This window comes from Manacus vitellinus, unplaced genomic scaffold (genome assembly GCF_001715985.3).
Source record: "Manacus vitellinus isolate BGI_N305 unplaced genomic scaffold, ASM171598v3 scaffold_7_pilon, whole genome shotgun sequence".
Taxonomy (NCBI): Eukaryota; Metazoa; Chordata; class Aves; order Passeriformes; family Pipridae; genus Manacus; species Manacus vitellinus.
The window spans coordinates 5,105,060-5,123,910 of NW_021940813.1; the positions used below are offsets into that span (position 1 = coordinate 5,105,060).

Sequence of the window (18,851 nt, forward strand, 5' to 3'; positions counted from 1 at the left end):
ACAGCACTTTAGCTTTGAAAGGTATCAAAAATATAATAGAAAATCTATCTAAAATTAAAAGATGTTTCTTATATGCAGGATGAAAGATGATCTGCTGCTAAGTGATATGAAGATAAATTCCTTTTTAGAGGAAAGATGGTGTTTTGTGGAAGGAAAAAGCATATGTTTTCTACTCAAGATCTTACTGTTGATAATCCACTTGCCATATGTTCGTGTTTTCTTGAATAACGAGAGGCCACTAAGGCATCAATATCTTCTTCTCTTTCATCCAGATAATCCTAAATGACAAACAGGCATTTTAGTTTTCTTATTCTGCTGTGTATTTGGTCAGCCTCTGTCACTTAGTTTTGTTTCACACGTTTTCTGCTTTAGGAAAACAACAGCAATGCAAATTCTATTCTCTAGAGGAATTTTGATTTACATTTTCCACATCTTTGTACAGGCACAGAGGATAAGGGGAAGAGGCACTGTTACAGTTTCAGGGTTCAATTGCTTAAGAACTGGAAAAGTTCCCACATACACTTCATCTCTTATTCTGGAGGAGCATATCTTCGTGTGGCCAACAACTACACATAAACAAAACCCCGCTTCCATGCCTACAAACAATCCCATGTGAATTAACTTATTCTGCTTGCTACTATTTGCATTCATGAATTCAGGCTTGAAAATCTTGGAGGAACATGGCGAGAATTTGTTAAACCTTAAAAAAAGAAATGAGTGAATTAAAGTCCCATTCCAGTGGCCAGGGGGACCGCTGATACTGGTTTACCTGAAGACGTGTGTAGCCAAAAGCCATTAGATGATTGATTGGTTACAGCCCAGGTCACATGTCCGTAACAGACAAAATTTTTAGAATCCAGAAATCCAGTTTTCCAATTATTACCCACATTTGTATCAGTCACAGTCACACAAACAGACAAGTACACAATTTGCATCACATTTGCACCCTTCGTGCTGCAGTGCTTAGAGATGATTTCGTGGACACAGTCATTAGAACAGACCCCTTTTAACTGGCAGTGCTGAAAGCCCTGGGTTATTGTCAAACCACGTGGGAAGAACCTTGCCATCATACACACTGAATATATTTGAGAGGTAAGCTAAAAACCAAGTTGATGGGCATTTTTAAAATTCCTGTACTGTTTTAACAAAAGAAAGGGAGGAATTCAATAGTTGCACAGCTTTATATTTGTGCTCGAGTTTTAACAAGCAAGACTGAACTGCAACATCTTTAACTTATATAGAGAAAAAAATAATTTTCATTGTTTAAGGACAGCAATAAAGCAAAATCTAAAAAGAAACAAGATCTGGATGATAGTTCTAATAGGACTCTTAACTTTTGCTTGAAGTAACAGGAAAAAGTGCCAACAGACAATTATCATCCTATTAAATATAGTTTGGAAATTTCAAGTGTTTCCTTAAACCTTATGGCAGGTATTTTGGAAGACTCTGCTTTTAGTTTTGATGGAAGTCAAATGTTCAACTTCCTTATATCTGCTTTGTAGCTATAAAAATCTTGTGCTTTGACCTACCTCAATCTCTATTGCTTAGTTGCTCTCACTCTGAAACTAAACAGAGGAGTATTGTATTTGAATTCAGGGGTCTCAAAGACTGCTCTGCTAATCAGGAAAAACAGAGAAGAAATGTTGCTGGAGAGTTGAACTGTCACAGTTTACATAAAAGATCTGCAGTACATTTGTTGTTAGTGTGCATAAAACTAGCTGTTACATCTCTTATCGTTTGCTCCAGCTACTGAACTGATTTAAAACCAGTTGAAAGTGATGCAAAATTTTGTATTACCATTTTGCAGTTGTAACTACATATTTAATATTGAGCAGAGGGAAATCAGGACAAGCTATTGCTATTTGGGACCGAGATTTACATACTGAAATAAAGACTCCTCTTGGCTTCATGTTCTTGCCATGAGTTTGCTCTGCTGGTCTCATACCTTTCTAACCTATTCAAGGCAGTGTTACCATCCCACAGAAAAAAAAAAAAAGAAGTCATAGATATTTATAAATATATAAAGAAAATATATATAAATATATAAAAGGAAAAATCCATGGAGATCCAGGCATAACAGAGCAAACTATTTCAGGTAGAGAGAGAGTTGAATCCTCCAAAATAACCCCCCACCAAAAACCTGAAATAAAAACAAAAAAGACCTAGTCTACCTTTCATTTCTACTTCACTCACTAAGTTCAGAATTCAGATGATGTACTCTAGTTTTAAATTTGAAACAAGAAAACACAATTTTCTTTCTTGCCCATATAACAGGAAGGAGCAGTTCTGGTAATACATATACAACTATTTCTTTTACAATGCTGTATGCATACCAGTGAACTTTAAAATAAACAGTGCTACATTTTTATTACTGAATAATAAAACACAAGAGAGAAAAAAAAAAGAGGTAAGGCAACACCTTCAGACTGGGGTGTTGGGATGTTTCAGACCTAGACACTCAAATACTGGCAGTGTTCACAGAGTCCTAAGGACTGCTAATTGACTACCAATTTTTTGTCTGCAAGCAGATATCTAAAAGTTGAAAAACAAAAAGGTTAATGTTTAACCTATGCTCTTCATTCATTTTACACCAAGATGATTATGTTTCTCAGGAGGTGTCACAGAACTGCGACTACATAATTGGTTAGCGTTATTAGGTTATTAAAGTTAGAGCTAGTAGGATATTAATCTCGTGGTCTCCAGTGGGGGTTGTAAAATGCACATCATCCAATTACTTCTGAAAAAGCAGCTGAGCATGTAATGAACACTACTTGGTCAGGAATTCAACACACACCTCTTTAGACAAGGTGCTCACACTTGAACACTAGATTTAACTGGTTCCCTGTGTTCCTTGCTGAATACCTACCACACTATGTGGGGTTTTGGGGGTTGTCCCTTTTGACTATCAGGAGCAATAGTAAGTTAGGGAAGCAAAATATCCATTCAATTGTCCAGCTAATTTCTCTGTATGTGTACTGGGTTTTCCTGATAAAGGTTGGAGCAAAGTAGCTGAAAGCCTTTTCCCATCCTTCCAGCTTACAAATTCCAGCAATCTGCATATCCTATTGACATGTGGCATCTCCCACACCACTGCTGTCAGCTCCCATCTCCCAGGACTGAAGGACCTCAGCTGGCTCCATCAGCCAGCTGAGAGGAAAGGAGGTATAACTTCCTAACTTTTCTCAGGCTGCAGGAACTGTTGTTACCTTCATCAGATCTCTTTCTCTTTGTCTCTTATATCAAGCATCAAGTTATACCGAGCATCAAACTAAATTCCAGCAGGAATACAGCTTTTATCTCGAAACACTGCATCCATAATGATTATAGGACAAGACTATGAAGGACTCCTGTGAGTCAAACTACCTGAAAAATATGATAACGCTAAAGATGATGAATGCAATCAATTCATTTCATAAGGCAGAGAAAAGGGAGGATATGGGTAGAATCAGAAATCTGTGAATCCTGTTATGAATGAATTTTAAAAGGGATTGAGCGCTCTTACAGACCCTGGAGCAACTAAATCAAGGTTATGCCACAAGAGAGGTCTCCTATGCTAGCAAAGGAGCTGGAGATTTGCTGAGTACAATTTAAAATTTCATCCAGAGACAGCAAGAAAGAAGGAGGAAAAAAAATAGGAAAAAAGAAAGCCGCCTCTGAATAAGAGGAAGACAAAAATCAAAGAACAGAAAACCTCTCTGGACTTGTCATCTCTGACACCTGCCTCAGAGAAATACGAAAGTAGTAACTATCAGACCCTGTACAGTTAGAGCAGAGAACTGATATAAAGACATTTAAAGTCTGTATTTTCTTATTTTATGCTTTTCTTCTGCAATATTTTCCAGCTTCTTAATAAAGAATACATCCTTTTTCTTGATTACATTTTAAAAATAAGCCACTTATTTTTGAAGTTTTTTTTCCACCATCTGACAGACTCCTTAAAGAATAACTCAAAGAAATGCTGCAGGCAAATTCTCTGACTGTTAACAGTCCAAGAAACAGATGAAAATCCCAACAATGTGATTTTCCACCAAGACCCAAGTATCAAACTCTACAAGGAGGGGAGACATCTCCCATGGCCAATGCTCTTCTGAAAAGAGCAGATGGTAAGGAAGGAGTATGACAACAGACAAAATGCATAAGCTACAAACACACAATTGGAAACTTTAGAATAAACTATGAGTACATGAAGAACTATTTAAATAACTTTTTCCTCCCTCATGCATATTTAACAAGCTTGGATGTTTTTTTATAGCATTGATGCACATCTGCAAATTGCCTAGCTTGGATATGTGCATAAGAAGAGAAGGAAATTGTGAATAACTTCAGTAAAAGCAGTTCATAAAATACACAGAAAAAGACACTGAGATGTATGGAAGAGTCAACAGGAAAAAGAGCTAAACAACAGGGGCAGAACAGAAAGTCGGGTCTTCATTTGCTAAAAATATAAATAAGGGGAAAACCAAATCAAATAAAGATTAAAGTCTTTAAAGTATAGAATTTCTCAGCATCAAAATTAAAATCTATGAAAGTATGAATTAACAGAACTTCAGAGCGTGTGTAATTTATTGCCTGGAATTTATTTTCAGGCTAGATTTCTTTCACCTGTACACTCAAAAATCCAGCCAATTAATAACAAACTGAAACCATGACTCAGAAGATGACACTGTTTAAAACTTCATTAAATATCCCTGAAATAATGTCCTGAATTACCCATATTTTACATCGATATACATGCAGTGCTGATTTCATAAGTCTAAAAAAACAGAATTTCCACCAGATAAATATTTCATCTTTATAACTCACCAGTTCCTGATCTAAGGCACTAGGCACAGATTTGCTTCTGATGCTGAGAGTATCCTCATTTCCTTCAGAGAAGGATTCACTCAAATCTATCTCAGATCGGCTACGGTCTGGAAAATAAAATCAATTAAAATGTTTGCTATAATTTGTACCGAGATATTAATTTCATATCCCATACAAGTATTGTCCCAAACCCAACCGTTTTTTAAGAAAATAAAAATTCATCAAAACAATACTTTAGTTACTTGTTGAAAACTATGACAATTGAACATCAATATAATAAATGGAAAAATACGTCCTCCGATGATGTTCAGCCTTCTGGGCAATATTTTTTCCCCTGCACTGTTTATCTGCTGGGATTGTCTCCTGTGGATGATACTATAGATCAAAGTTTTGACTTTCTCTGGGCCCGTCAGCCTAGAATATTGCAAAACTTGCTGTCCATGTGCTCACAGTGATTACGTCCCACCACCACCAAATTTGCTTCAGTATCTGCTTCAGAATCAAGCAACTGGGGATACAAATGGATGCAGAAAGTACTTCTGACATTAATGCTGTTCCTTGTGCAGAAATTAGTGGAAAACAAACAAGTCTCAAGACCTCCAGCAATTCCTTTCAGTCCCATGGGTCTCTCATCCACTCTATAGGCATAAAACACAGAGGTCTTGGAGAAAGATTTTCTTAGTCCTCCCCATATAAATATTTTGTGTGACTGTTTCAATATATTTGGAAAGAAAGAGAGGGAAGAGAATACTTTTAGGTCCTGCAGATAGGAATCTGAATCTTTTTAACTGTTCATCTTCTGCCTGGTCTACAGTTGATGTGATAGGAAAGGTCACTCTCCTGACCTTAATGTCCTTTGACATCTGCCAACAAGGAGACAGTGAAGAGTTTGAGACCAATTCCCAAGTTACCTACAACTTTGCTCAGCATCAATCTGCTTTGGTAACATGAGGTTAGTTCTTATCTATTAGGAAAACCCTTATTTTATAAAGGAGCAGGAATTTTCACTTCATAAAGGAGTAGCCATCTGTAACACCTCTGCCTGGAGTTGCACTGTACAATATTATCAAAAGAAACTCAGATGCTTTCAAGCTGAAGTATCTAAGGTAAAAGACATTACCTCCTTTGATTAACTCTGTGGGATACACCACTAGGTTTCAGCTTTGGGCTAAATTCAGCTGCAATAAAGTGAGTCCTGCTGTGTTTCAGAGAGAAACCTGTAAACCCAAACCCACTCTGTTATCCCTGTAGGAAGCCAACTGAGTGTCTGGGAGAAGTAGAAGAGTGCAGGGTGTCCCTGTCTCCTGTTTCAGACGGGAAAAAGAGGATCTCCACCTGCTGCTGCAAAGTGGCTGTGACAGCACCTTCCTGTGCAAGCCTTTTTCACCCAGCAGCCTTCTATGAAATGAGGTAAATTACAGACTGATTGACTGGTTCAGTGCATCACATATAAAAATGAAATGAAGTGAAGTCTGTAAGGGGCTTGCTCTCTGACCACTCTTTGTTTCCCAAATCTGCTTCTGGGCAAAGTGGGTGTGAAATGTAATGGCAGAAGCAGAGTAGTGTTATATACAGATTGCAGCCAGGTAACATTTTATTCAGGTGAGCACACAGAGAATGATTTAACAATGTGCAATTGTGACTGAAATCTTTTAAATCCTGAGCATGTGATTTACCTAATATTCACATTGTGCCAATATTACAGGGGTTAGGATTACCATTTTTTTTCATGTAAAACTTGTGAAGTGGTATGAAATTGGTTAGTAAAAGGGAAACATTTTCAGAATGAATTTGAACAAATTTATAAAACTTACACCTGGTCTTTCATTGTACTTTAAAAACAAAAGGAGCAGAGTCATAAGAATAGGAATAATCCTCTGATAGTAAAGGCTGGTAGAAAGGAGGAAAAGACTTAATACTTGCCTGATGACAAAGATACCCTAGAAACTGCAATGGAAGGTGTTCCAGATGCTTTCCTACAGTGCTTCTTTACTAAATCTTCAGGTACACTTTCACTTGCTGGAATAATCATGCCATTTTCTAAGCCAGTGTCCTGCCCAATAAAAAAAAATGCACACCCTATAAACACAAAAACTGAGCTTATTCACTATCAGTCTGTAAAAACATCATTTCTATTAGATCCCAGAACTCCAAAACTCCTTTAGCAACCAGTCTATTACTAATCATATTTAGATTCCAATCTAATCTGCTTCACTTAGCACTGATCATGCATAAAATTTGCACAAAAATGTGATTCATGCTTACATGCTGAGTTTCCAGCTGAAGAATCAGAGTAGCTCATCAGGAGTGAGAGCAGGGAACTGAAATACTCAAATCTATTGGAAGTTCATGTAGCTCAGAAATTAAAAAACAACCAAACAAAAAACCTATGGGTTTTATACCAGCGTTATAATTTCAACCAAGGTAGAGCCAAATGGACTTAAACTAATTAAATTACGCCAGCATGACCCCTTAAATAAAGCCAATATATTTGATATCATTATGATTTTTTGCCTTCCCATAAAAGAATGCCTAATAACATAACTCCATAAAAATTAAATGAATTTTTCAAAGGAATTGAATGCACTTGAAAACAAGTCAGTCTATATGCCAAAAAGAATACAAATGAAACAACTATTAATTTATTTACAGGTCCCAAAACTGCCCTTCATATATACTAACTTTTTTTTGTTAGGAAAGACAAATATTAGACCAAGTATCTGATCTAAACACTCATCTACTTTTTTTTCAAATATTGATGGAAAAAGGCTCTGACTATAAATTTTACTTCCCCTGTGCACTTAAATCATGGCAACTTAGGACAACTTGCTAGTACAATCTTGATTTTTCAAGAGAGGTGACTGAAATGAACTGGGGAATGGCATCTCCGTGCACAGCCAGGAGGAGATGGGTGGCAAACAGGCAGATTCTCTGGGAATAAAGAGAGTGTCTGCTTCTGGATAGATGAGCCACATCCTTCTGCTGATTACAAAAAGCCAAGGTGGCCAGCCTAGCTCAGGTGTGGCCACCTATATCCCAAGAGGCCAAACAGGAGGTGAGAGGAATCATCTTGACAATGTGTCTAGCACACATTTTGTGTTATGGCATAATTTATGCAGAGCCCAGTGTCCAAATCCAGAAAAAACTAAAATCAGTTTGGCCCGATTTTTTGCAAGTGCTGGATTTTCAGTTCCCCTTACAAGTCAGTGGGAGCACACTGGACCCTGCATGCCTGAAAGTCCTGTCCTTAGTTCATAACACTTGGTTAAGGCCCTAAAGTGCCAAAAATGCTTATTCCCAAACCCTCGTGCCTCCAAGTTCAGAATTTTTAACTCATTATATAATGCTGGATATCAACAGCAATTTTTAGACAAAAGAGAACAGTCTGCCAAACCAAAAACCACGTCACGGATAGAGCATGACAAGTTCTATTCCAGCAGCAATCTTCACTGGTCCCAGTCAAACCAAGGAAGAAATAAGATATTCTCTGTCAGGCTTGTCTTTACTGGGCTACAAATCGATCTAACAGGGCAGATACCAGCCAAGTCATCTTGTTTGGTGTCAGCTGTGCTTGGTGTGAGCTCCACATCACTGTACTTACCCTGCTATAATCTGCAGTCATGCTGCGTGTGCTGAGCGCCGGAGACCTCGGGAGGGAGGGTATGGGAGCACTGCCCCCCCTCACAGCCCCTCTCAGACGACCTGCAGCAGCCTCCACAACACTGCTGTTCAGTGAAAGAGTGCTCCCTCTGGGGTGGAGAGAGGAGTATTAAAGGGTTATTGCTTTGAGCAAACCAAGGCAACCCATTTAGCAGACCACTGCAAGAAAACAACTGTGCTTGCAGGTTTCGAGAATAACATTGCCCTGGATGGACTGTGTGATCCCCTGCAAGGAAATGGTCATTGGAAAAGAAAAAAACATAGGCAAAGGTGAATTACAATTATTTTATAAATAAAAGTATTGTCAGTACTTCTACCAGAACTGTAAATAGCTCAAATGGGCAGCTCCTGTCCAGGCTGCAGAAGAAACAATTTGTCTGAGTTCATTTCACACCACATTCACATCCCAGCAGTAGGTGTGACAATTCGTGCAACCCTTCCTACTAGGCTGCTGCTTGGTGTAAAGGGAAACTTCTGGCCCCTTCTGCAGCCAATGTAATGCCAGCACCATCTCCAGAAAGTCTAAAATCCTTGGCTGTCTGCTCTCCAAGGTCTCCAGAAAAACACTGACTCATTCACTGTCCTATTTATGTTGTAATAATGACTCTTGACCCAGAGAGGTTGATTCTTTCAAGCAGCTTGTACAGGTCTTCTTGCCAGATTTCACATTAGTAAAAGTGACAAAAAAATCATCTGTGATCCTCGTAGCAGAAGCCATTGCTGTCTAACATCACATCAGGCAGAAATTTTTCCATGGGACAGTTTATATTAGAAGATACTGATAAGTCCACGTGAAAATTGAGGGATAGAAATGCTAAGCTCTTGCACTTTTTTAATCTTTTGAAACAATGAGAATTATTTTAAAATGTATTTCAACACATTCCTAATTAAAGTTTTATTTTATTTGAAATCTGATTTGCAGTAAACGTAACACATTCCTGGCAGATCAACTCTTCTTTCTCCACAAACATCAGTTCAAACCTTTTATTTTTAATTCACAATTCATAGAAATCTCAAAAAGTCTTGCAGCACAGTAAGAGATATGCATACAGTCCTACTTACTATATTAATATTTAAAAAATTATTAGTAAGTAGGAACTGAAGGAATTGTACCCTTTCCATGTGGAAAATATGGTGTCAGAGGACAATAGCAGCATAAATTTGCTGGAGAAAGTTTTTGGAACTTACAGCATATCTTCAGTCAAAAGAGGCTTGCTTAATAAATATTTCAGATTTGCTGGCATCATCATCGTACTGGGCAACAATTCTCCTTCACTAGGTGTAGACTGTCATATCATGTTTAGAGTAACTACAGTATAAATCTTCTCTACCACAACCTAAATTTTTATTAAAACTACTGCTAAACTGAGAAAAAATACTCTGCCACACCACAGCTCCAGTCTCACTGCTACATTAAGCAATGAGAACGGGCTCTGAATCCACACTGGTAGAAAAAAAAAGGAATACAAAGAACAACCTCAAAGATAAGGATTATCTAGAAGTGTTGTGCAACCATGTTTTTGTCTTTTAATGAGCATATGGTAACCTTATTAACAATTACTATCCAATTTCACATACTGACAACTGTAGATAGTGCATAAATAAACATGCTCTTATTTGTGTGAACTTCACATACACACACTGCTACTTTTTAATTTGATCAGCCATTGATCAACAAATTCTACTAAATATGCTGTGGTTGCATTTATCTTTTTATATAAAGATGCATCTTTGGTGCTGCAAAGTCAGAAAAACCAGTTTCTGGCTGTCATCTGTATTTTATCAAAGCTGTTGGACTTAGATGCACACACTTTAATTTCCAAACCTGCCAATGCATGTAAAGCAACCAAAGTGTTCAAAACCTGAGTTTTATTGCACATCACACCACTTCTGCTGGATTGTTGTGACTTTCTGTTACAAAAACTGTGTAAACTGATATAAATCAAGAGAAGTGTTCAGAAGTGAGCTGGGATAACAGATTTGAGAACATGTTGCAAAGGGTTCTGTGGGAGTCTTCAGTCAGACTGACCACTTGCACATCAGACCTGCTAACAGACCTCTCCTGTCCTTTGTCCTTATTTCAGTCTGCTGTTAGAGAAAGATTCAACACTTTTTATACATTTTAAGTAGACAACAAAAGAAAAATATTGTTGTGACTACATGGTAGACAAGACTTCAATATGATGGGGCAGAGTGCCTGTGTAGATGACCCTGAAATTCCTATACTATTTCTCCTAGAGGTATCCTGACCTGATGCAGCCTCACAGTTCATTCAGCAGCAAAATCAGCAAACTTTTTTGCTGAAGTAGAAATAAAGTTGAAGAAGTAGACCTGTGGCCTGGGTCTCTCTGTTCCCAGCTCAGTAGGACAGCTACAATGGCCCAAGATGTTATATATTTATAATGTGAAACTCAAAATAGTTAGGAAAGGTAATCTGGGAAGCTCTGCTGTTATTTTTAATACTTACCACTCAGTTGTATAAATTAGTGACACATAAACTAAGCAAGCATCCTCAGATACCTAATTAAGTATTTAACCATGCATGTGGTAGACAGGAATTTTCATCCCTCTACTAAGTACAAGCTGTTCCTCAATCCTTCCACAAACTGCTATTTAAAAAGTGCCATATCTTCCACAGAGAGTAAAACAATTCATCCTCCTATGAACAGAATCTCCTGGTAACACAGTTGGGTTACTGTGGCACAGGACACTGATCTCTCCAGGTGAGAATGAGATGATAAGTGCAGAAGGAAGTTGATGTAATAACTCAATACCCGTAATTTAAAAAGTCCTACACCCTGACTCTGGGCAAAAGCTAGAAATTGATGACTTATGTGTAAGTCAAGCAAGGTAATCAAACACAAAAGCTATCTTTACAGACTGCTTCACTCTATTTTTCTAAATCTGTACACAGAGCTGACCAGGTGCTGAATTCCACTATCCAAATAAAACTATTTTGTTTCATTTATGGTTAACTGCATGATAACTTACTTGCAGTTTGGCACATCAAAAGAGCTGCACAGATCTCTCACAAGGATCCCTTTGTCCTGGTAAACTCTCAGAGAAAACTACTTAATTAATATTGCACAACCTCAGGGTTAAGCATCACAGACACCAGATTTCTGAGGTTTTGTCTCTCAGATCCTTCACTCATCTCTATTCTAATCAATAAAAAGCAAAACAAATCCTGTAAAACAGCAAAAATGCTACTGTTGGTCTCATAGAAGTCAGGTATGAATCTGGTTAGATACAGAAGGCGTAATCAGCTGAGTGAAAAAAAAATAGTGAACTGTGTATGGATTACAGAAGGAAAACTAGCTCTGAATTGCCTAGTGTGCTGCAAAATCCAGTGGAAAAAAATAATCCAGTTATAAACTTCCAACAAGATTGTCACCATCAATTTTAGACACATTGCAGAACATCTAGAAATTGGGGGGTTTGAATTGTAGGTAATAAAGAGAAGAAAGTTCTTGCTTAAACAAGAAGGCTTATCTATATGAATTAAACTTCATGATGATCCTTTTAGTTATTATCCTGTGTTCCTGTATACCTATTTAGAATCTCCCAGAAACACTGTTTTAGAGATAGAAATTTCCACTGGAACTTACAGCAGAATTAGTACCTTTTTTTTTTTTTTTAATTTTTGATCCAAATTGTAACATTTCTGGGTGTGTGCACCTGAGCAAAGAATGTTGGTCTATACACAGTGCAGACTATCAAAATGAACAAGAAAAAAGGGAATTATTTTTTTGCTTAATTTTGAAGGTAGGACATAAGAGGAATGTTGTTGTATCTGGCATTTTATAATACTATCAGAGGCAGTAACAGACATCTCTTAAGCCCAGAAGAATGATTAAGTGGAATCCTACTAGATATAACTGGGACAATAATCCTGAAAAGAGAAGAGTAAACAGAGCCTTTGAAGAAGAAAATATAAATTATAATCAGTTAACATGTCATTACTGAAGAAAAACAAAGAGCCTCAGTTCTGCAACCAGAACACAGCTCATCTATTAAAAGCCAGAAAACAAAAACCAACATACTGACATCAATCACCAGCCAAATACAAGGAGAGTAAAATGAGAGGAATGGAGGAAATGTTTAGGTTTGTTGGGGTTTTGGGTTTTTTTGGGTGTTTGTTTGCTTTGTAAACATAAGCTTTGCTTCTCAGACAGTATTAATGCTGAGTATTGAAAGACACAAAGCAACACAGGGGCCTGGCAGACACCCCAGGTCAATCCCAGCATGAGCTGTACCAGGTCACTGCTCACCTCTCAGAGCACGTTGCTGACTTGCCGCTACGCAGACTTTGGGTTTCAGCTTCTGAGCCTGGGTTCCTCTCACCTCCATCTTTTCCATATGTAATTTCTCCTTTGGTAACTGCCCTGATTACCTTCCTGATGAAAACAGGGAACAAAAGATTTTTAAAAGTTGTGATGTGCACGTTCTACTGATTTCATCTGTCTGACCTGCGGACAACTCTGGATATAAGGGTCAACACAGCACCAAATGTGGTTATCAAACTGATTCCTATTAGGAAAAAAAGCATCATATTTAATACAAGCTGCTTTTTAAGACACCAAACATTAAAGCATCTCTCCTACTCAACACGGGCACTTCTAGCTTTGAACTAAAGTGCCTTTTGTGAAAATTTCTCACTTTTTTTTTACAGTTTATAGATAGCAAAGTAGTTTTTACTTAAATATGTGTATTTTCCCCTAGCAGATTATGCTATATATATTTTCTCATTGAAGTATTTCTACAATTATAAACATTATTGCCCCAAACGTGCCATTTTCCTAAAAACATAATATCACCCCCTCACCTTGCAAAACATGGTCTAGTGAGAAAGAAATTAGTGAAATTAATTAAAGTTTTGAAAAATATTAATATTTTTCATAACCTTACAAACAACAGTAGTCTGTCAAGTTATTTCATAACACTGTCAGTAGCAGATGGCCCCAAAAGGCCCTCGTTAAAACAAATCCACTCATGAGATACAGGAATATGGAACCTGAGGGAGGAAGAAGAAGTAAGCAAGGAAGAGGAGGAGTAATGAACTACTCCTAAAAGAGGTCACAAAATATACCAGGAAAAGCAAGCCAGATCATTGTAGGATTAAATTTCTGTTATGGGGAACATCACAAACAAAAAACCATTTCAGGCCACAAACAGAAAGAGATTGAGCACCACTAAAATAAACAACAGACAATTATAAAAATAATTGTTTCCTATAGGGGAATATGACTAATAGATTTGCACAAAGGATTTAAATGGAAGAAGGATTAGAAAAGAAAACTTTAATGCACTCTTATTATATCTATCAATTAGCATGACTTAGAGCAACATCTAGGTCCTATTATTATATCTATCAATTAGCATGACTTAGAGCAACATCTAGGTCCTATTACAGTAGAATCCCTATGCTGTTTCTTTCTTTACCATAATTTGAGAAGCCAGGGGTATTCTGATGCTCTTTTCCCCTATATTAAAGAGAGATAAATCACTTATGTTAATTTCTGAAATCACTGGAACAATGCCATATTCAGCTTTCCTCAGAAGTAAAAAAGCTGCAGAAAGCATCTACCTACCCTATATTTAGGATCCATAATAGAAATGTGTTCTTCCTTTCAACACAAACAAAGTTTTCCAACTATCAGCCGATGGAACTCCAGTCATGACATGAACATCCACCCAATTTTTCTTCCCATTCACCCAATAACCTCAAGTTAGGTCCAAACACCACTCGTGCAATTATATATTCAATGCATCTGTTCACGTCCCCTGAGAGTAAGCAAGTGCTCCTCTCTAAGGGCATAGCCAGACTGGGGTTAAACACTGCAAGATGACCAACAGCAAATCTGTTCATTCACTGTCAGGTTGCATTTACACAGATAGAAACTAAAGGAAAACTTGACCCGTGAGCAAAACTGACCAGTATACATAAAAAACTGGCCCTCCTAAACCAGGTTTTTGCATTTATTTCTTCAGCAAACCTGTCTTTAAGGACACTCTTTTACTTCTGAGTATAAACAAGAAAAATCCAGGAGTAAAACTGACTAATTTTCTGTTACCTTCATAGTTGAAGAGTAATTATTGCTGCATTTCCCAGGAATCTAATTATAATAAGTATGACTTTAAACGAAGGCTGTTTCTAGCCCTGGAAAGTTTGAGCTAATGTAGAACACTGGGTAAACTCATAAAAAAATCTTTACAACACATGAAACTGTTTTCATATTTATCAGTTTCTGGGGAGAAAACAAAAAAAAGGCTTTACCCTATCTTTCTAGGTCTGCTGAAGACTGACTTATGCCCACTTGTGGAGGAGACTGATACATCTGGCTTTTGTTCTTCATTCTCTTGGGGTTGATCTTTGAATGTTCTTTCTTCATCTGTATTTGAAGCTGTATCTGCAGTGGAGGGGGAAAGAAAAAGTGAATGTTTGCATGAAAACACAGTCCATGTCAAACAACCTACAAAAATAGATTTTCCATTTTTAACAAAAAAAAATAAATCTTTGTGATAAAATATAATGACAAAATCTTGGGGGTTGTTTGGCTTTTGCTTTTAATAAAAGAAAATAAAACTGTAAGTAGCTTAAGATGTTTCTCATTATCAGCTTGTCTTGAGCTGTGCTTCTTTTTTATCTTAATCACTGACAACATTTAATAACCAATGGACCTGAAATTTAATTTTGAAATGGACAGTATTTTCTGTGTGGAATGAGTGTTCTCCTAATGAGTGTTTGTTCAACTAGGAGCAAAGTAGTGTGAAAATGGCTTAAATATATTTTCCAATATATTTATCAAATAATAAACTAAGAAATCATGAGCTACCCAATCTGATTGGTGACATAGTATCAAGAATGTTGGATACTTCCAGTTTTACAGCTTCTGAAGCACAATGATACTGGCAAGATCCACATTTTGCCAAGCAGCATGTTTGCACCAGGCATTTTTTCCAATGGCAGCAAACCAGTCCCTCTCCTTACAAACTGCCTGCACCCATCACCTTCCTACTGCAAGTGGTGCCATATCTGGAACAGACTGCCCAATGAACAGCTTTGTGGCAGAGGGAAGGTGTTAAGTGAATACAAAGCGACAGCATGAGGAAAATCTCCTGTTTCTTAAACCAGTGGTCCTGTGGTACCACCCACGGTACCACAGCAGCTCACAGGCACAGTACACACACAGACACACCACTGTGCTTGGTGAAGACAGCCAGACTCTTTGCTGTACCTAAAAGTGCAGGTGCAATCTGTTGGAGACACCTGGGCAAAAAGAAAGTCTGAATACCAAGTAGTGTGGTTATAGCCCATGCTCCGGCAAACAGCACAGGAGTTAATATTTGCCTTTCTTATTCAGAGTTGGAAGAGAAAAATTGAGTGCTTTTTACACACTGCCATCACAAATAAGAGAGTTAAAGTCAAAAAATGTCCAGGTTTAGATCTCTCCATGAAGCTAAACTTCCTGGTAGGAGCTGAGAATAAACTTTCAGAGCCTCTGCTGCTGGGCTTTGCTGCTGAATATCACTGCCCACCTGTTTTGACAGTGAGTCTTTCAGCAATCTCCACAGAGATACTCCTTTCACATAGGCCTTACCTTTCCCGTACATTAATCGTGAAAAAATCACTACACAGTAAGACACGAATACAAAAATAAAATTAAAATACAGATTATACTTAAAACTTCTACAGTCAAAACAAGTCAAACACTCAGGAAACAAGGTTTGAACATATTAAGCACAAGCAATTCTCTCTCTCGAGACCCCTACCTGGGAATTTGCGTAGGATAGACTGTCTGACAACATCGGTTCCAAGGTCTGGCTGTTTGAATCGCTTTGCTCTCTCCTCAAAAAACCATTCTCCCGTCACTATCCGTAGCTGTCTGCATGGGGAAAATTAAAAAAGCCACACACATACACACATTAACAAACTTGGCCAACCAAATAGCTACTGCTATTCATCATTTTACTGTCATGCTCACAAATTCTGGACAACATTTACACAGTTTAAAGAGTAAAGAGATCAATTGTAAATCTTGGGGTAACAGGACACATAGCTGAAAAACATCATTTTACTTTGTGAATGGAAAGCAATTTTCAGTATATGGAAATTTTCTTTGCAAAGAAAACATTTCAACCACTTCTACTGGATTTCTGTAAAAAACATGAAACATGCTGTAATCCTAGTCCTTTGTGAACTATTCAACTTCACAGTTTCCAATAGCTCCGAAATTACAAGAGACATAGAAACAGCAACAGTGGGTAGAGGGAGAAAAACTCCCACCAAAGCTACTGCCAGGTGAGTCAGCAGTTCATGGACCCAACCTGGTTATAGACAGGACACTGCAAGTCTATTTATATTTTTCATCTCTAGTTTGATATGCTGACACTACATGCAGTTTCTTCACGTGACAGTGCTGCTGTGAATTAGCTATGTGCCAGAAGTTCAGAGCAATGAAAATTTGCTATTGTTCTGGATAATGTTGCTTTTCTGATTTCAAATTCTTCTATCTATACTAGCAATTAAGAAAATCTGTACTGGCACTTATGTTTTCTCATGGGTATATTTTTATGCTGATTGTTAGCTTTTTCCTGAATTAGTTTCATTATGGCATAGCATGACCATTTCTACTGCCCCACTAAATACAGTTGATGGCAAAAAGCTACTAATCTTGAATACTCTAATAATAAACAAACAATAAACAAACTAATAAACCCCAGACATTAAAAACTGATTTAACTCCATACATGTTCCTGCTTCCTGTTCAATAAGAAAACTTATTTCCAAACCTACACTGGAAAAGAAACCATCTAGTCTCTTGGGCATGAAAAATACTACAGATGGATTTAGAGCATTGATCATTATCTTTGCTATTAAATTATTTTTGAGTCGTGCCTGAAAGGAGAGTCTTACCTGAGAAAATACTAAAAATTACTGAATAGCATCCTACCATTGGTGAAAAGACCCTAATATTATCAGTTCTTCCTTACCCATTAATGAATCACACATCTCTGCATGACTCACTAAAAAAAAAATAAAATTGAAAAATTGAAATTCAAAACATGTGTCCACAAGCATAGAAACAAATTATTGCCTTATCTTGTTTTTGCAGACTCCTAGTGACAAAACCTTCTATAATTCATCATCGCAATCACTCAGTCATTATGAAAGGCAGTAAATAAAAGCCCTATGCTTCCACTGAGAATTTTTAAATTACTTCAGTTGTTCACAGACACTGGAAAGGTTTCACTTCCTTAGAAACTATGCACAGTCTGGCTAATGTGTAAACTGCTTTTTCTCTGAAACGTGCATTTTTTCAATTCCTTTACAGCATACACTTCCTTGTACAGTATTCTATAGCAAGATTTATGGTAAGTTTAATGTTTTATATCAAATCATAAACCTTTCAGACCTTTCACTACCCCATCAAATTCCATTGCCATATAAAAGGCGTATCACACACTCATTTTTTTTCCTCAGTTACTACCAAGTTTGACCATAAAACTCCACAAGCGCTGCTTTCCCCTTGATCAAAGATTTAATTCATCCTTAATATCTTACTACAAATACTTAACTTGATCAAGGTCACACAGTTCACTGCCCACAGACTTATCCACAGAAGCACCTTCACCCTTCTCCAAGCTCAGACAATCAAGGATAAGGTGTGACGTACGCCAAGGCTTTCAGCAGAGTGGGAGGCTGCTCCCACAACCCTACAGGCTTTTACAACCAAACATTGTAATTATTTCCACACACAGCCCTGATTGTGACACCCACCCGGGCTGCTGGGGTTCATGGAGAGGCAGCTCTCTGCCACAGGGTCCCTGGATGTGAAGTGATGAGGGAAAGAAAACCTCTCTGGTGCCTCCTGCATCACAAGGACCCAGGAGATCTCAGCCTGGGTAGAATGTTGGTTGAGACCAGCATGTCTACTTGTTTTACTACATATTACTGCAATCTGATGTGGAGATTCAATCCTGTAGTAGCAGGACCAAGGGCTCAAGGAGAGTCGTGGGGGCTGGAGAGATCAAAGGAGCTGCAGCCAAGGGAAGGATGGTTGGTGCAGGTATGGAAGGAGACTGAGAAGGAAGAGAATGGAGGGCTGCTGGGCTGTACAAGGAAGGATCAGCAGAAGTGCTGTTGGTAGAGGGAGGTCCTCCCCTAGCATCCTCCCTAGTAAAGAGTCTTCCTCTCCTTCTTCACTCCACTGGGGTATGGGTTCCCTGTAACCTTAGAGCTCACCATCAGTCTCCCTCTCTGACTCCACTCCATCCCAACCTCTTCTACTCCTCCCTCTGGGACCAAAGCAGACTGAAAGATGGGAAAGGCTCGCACCAGGCTCAGAGTAAGGAATGAGTAGTGTGGAGAAGGACTTCCTCTTACC

General features: G+C 38.0%; 1 protein-coding gene across 1 annotated transcript in view; it reads right to left on the bottom strand.

Annotated features, from left to right (window-relative positions):
• The window catches only part of SYTL5 (synaptotagmin like 5), a 59,396-nt gene that overhangs the window by 21,231 nt on the left and 19,314 nt on the right, over positions 1 to 18,851 (bottom strand). Inside the window, exons 3-8 of the mRNA XM_029964825.1 lie at positions 16,237 to 16,349; positions 14,741 to 14,873; positions 8,405 to 8,552; positions 6,727 to 6,856; positions 4,804 to 4,910; positions 186 to 278 (exon numbers count right to left, since the gene is read on the bottom strand). Coding sequence (XP_029820685.1) covers positions 186 to 278; positions 4,804 to 4,910; positions 6,727 to 6,856; positions 8,405 to 8,552; positions 14,741 to 14,873; positions 16,237 to 16,349 — 724 coding nt within the window. The remainder of the gene's footprint in view (positions 1 to 185; positions 279 to 4,803; positions 4,911 to 6,726; positions 6,857 to 8,404; positions 8,553 to 14,740; positions 14,874 to 16,236; positions 16,350 to 18,851) is intronic.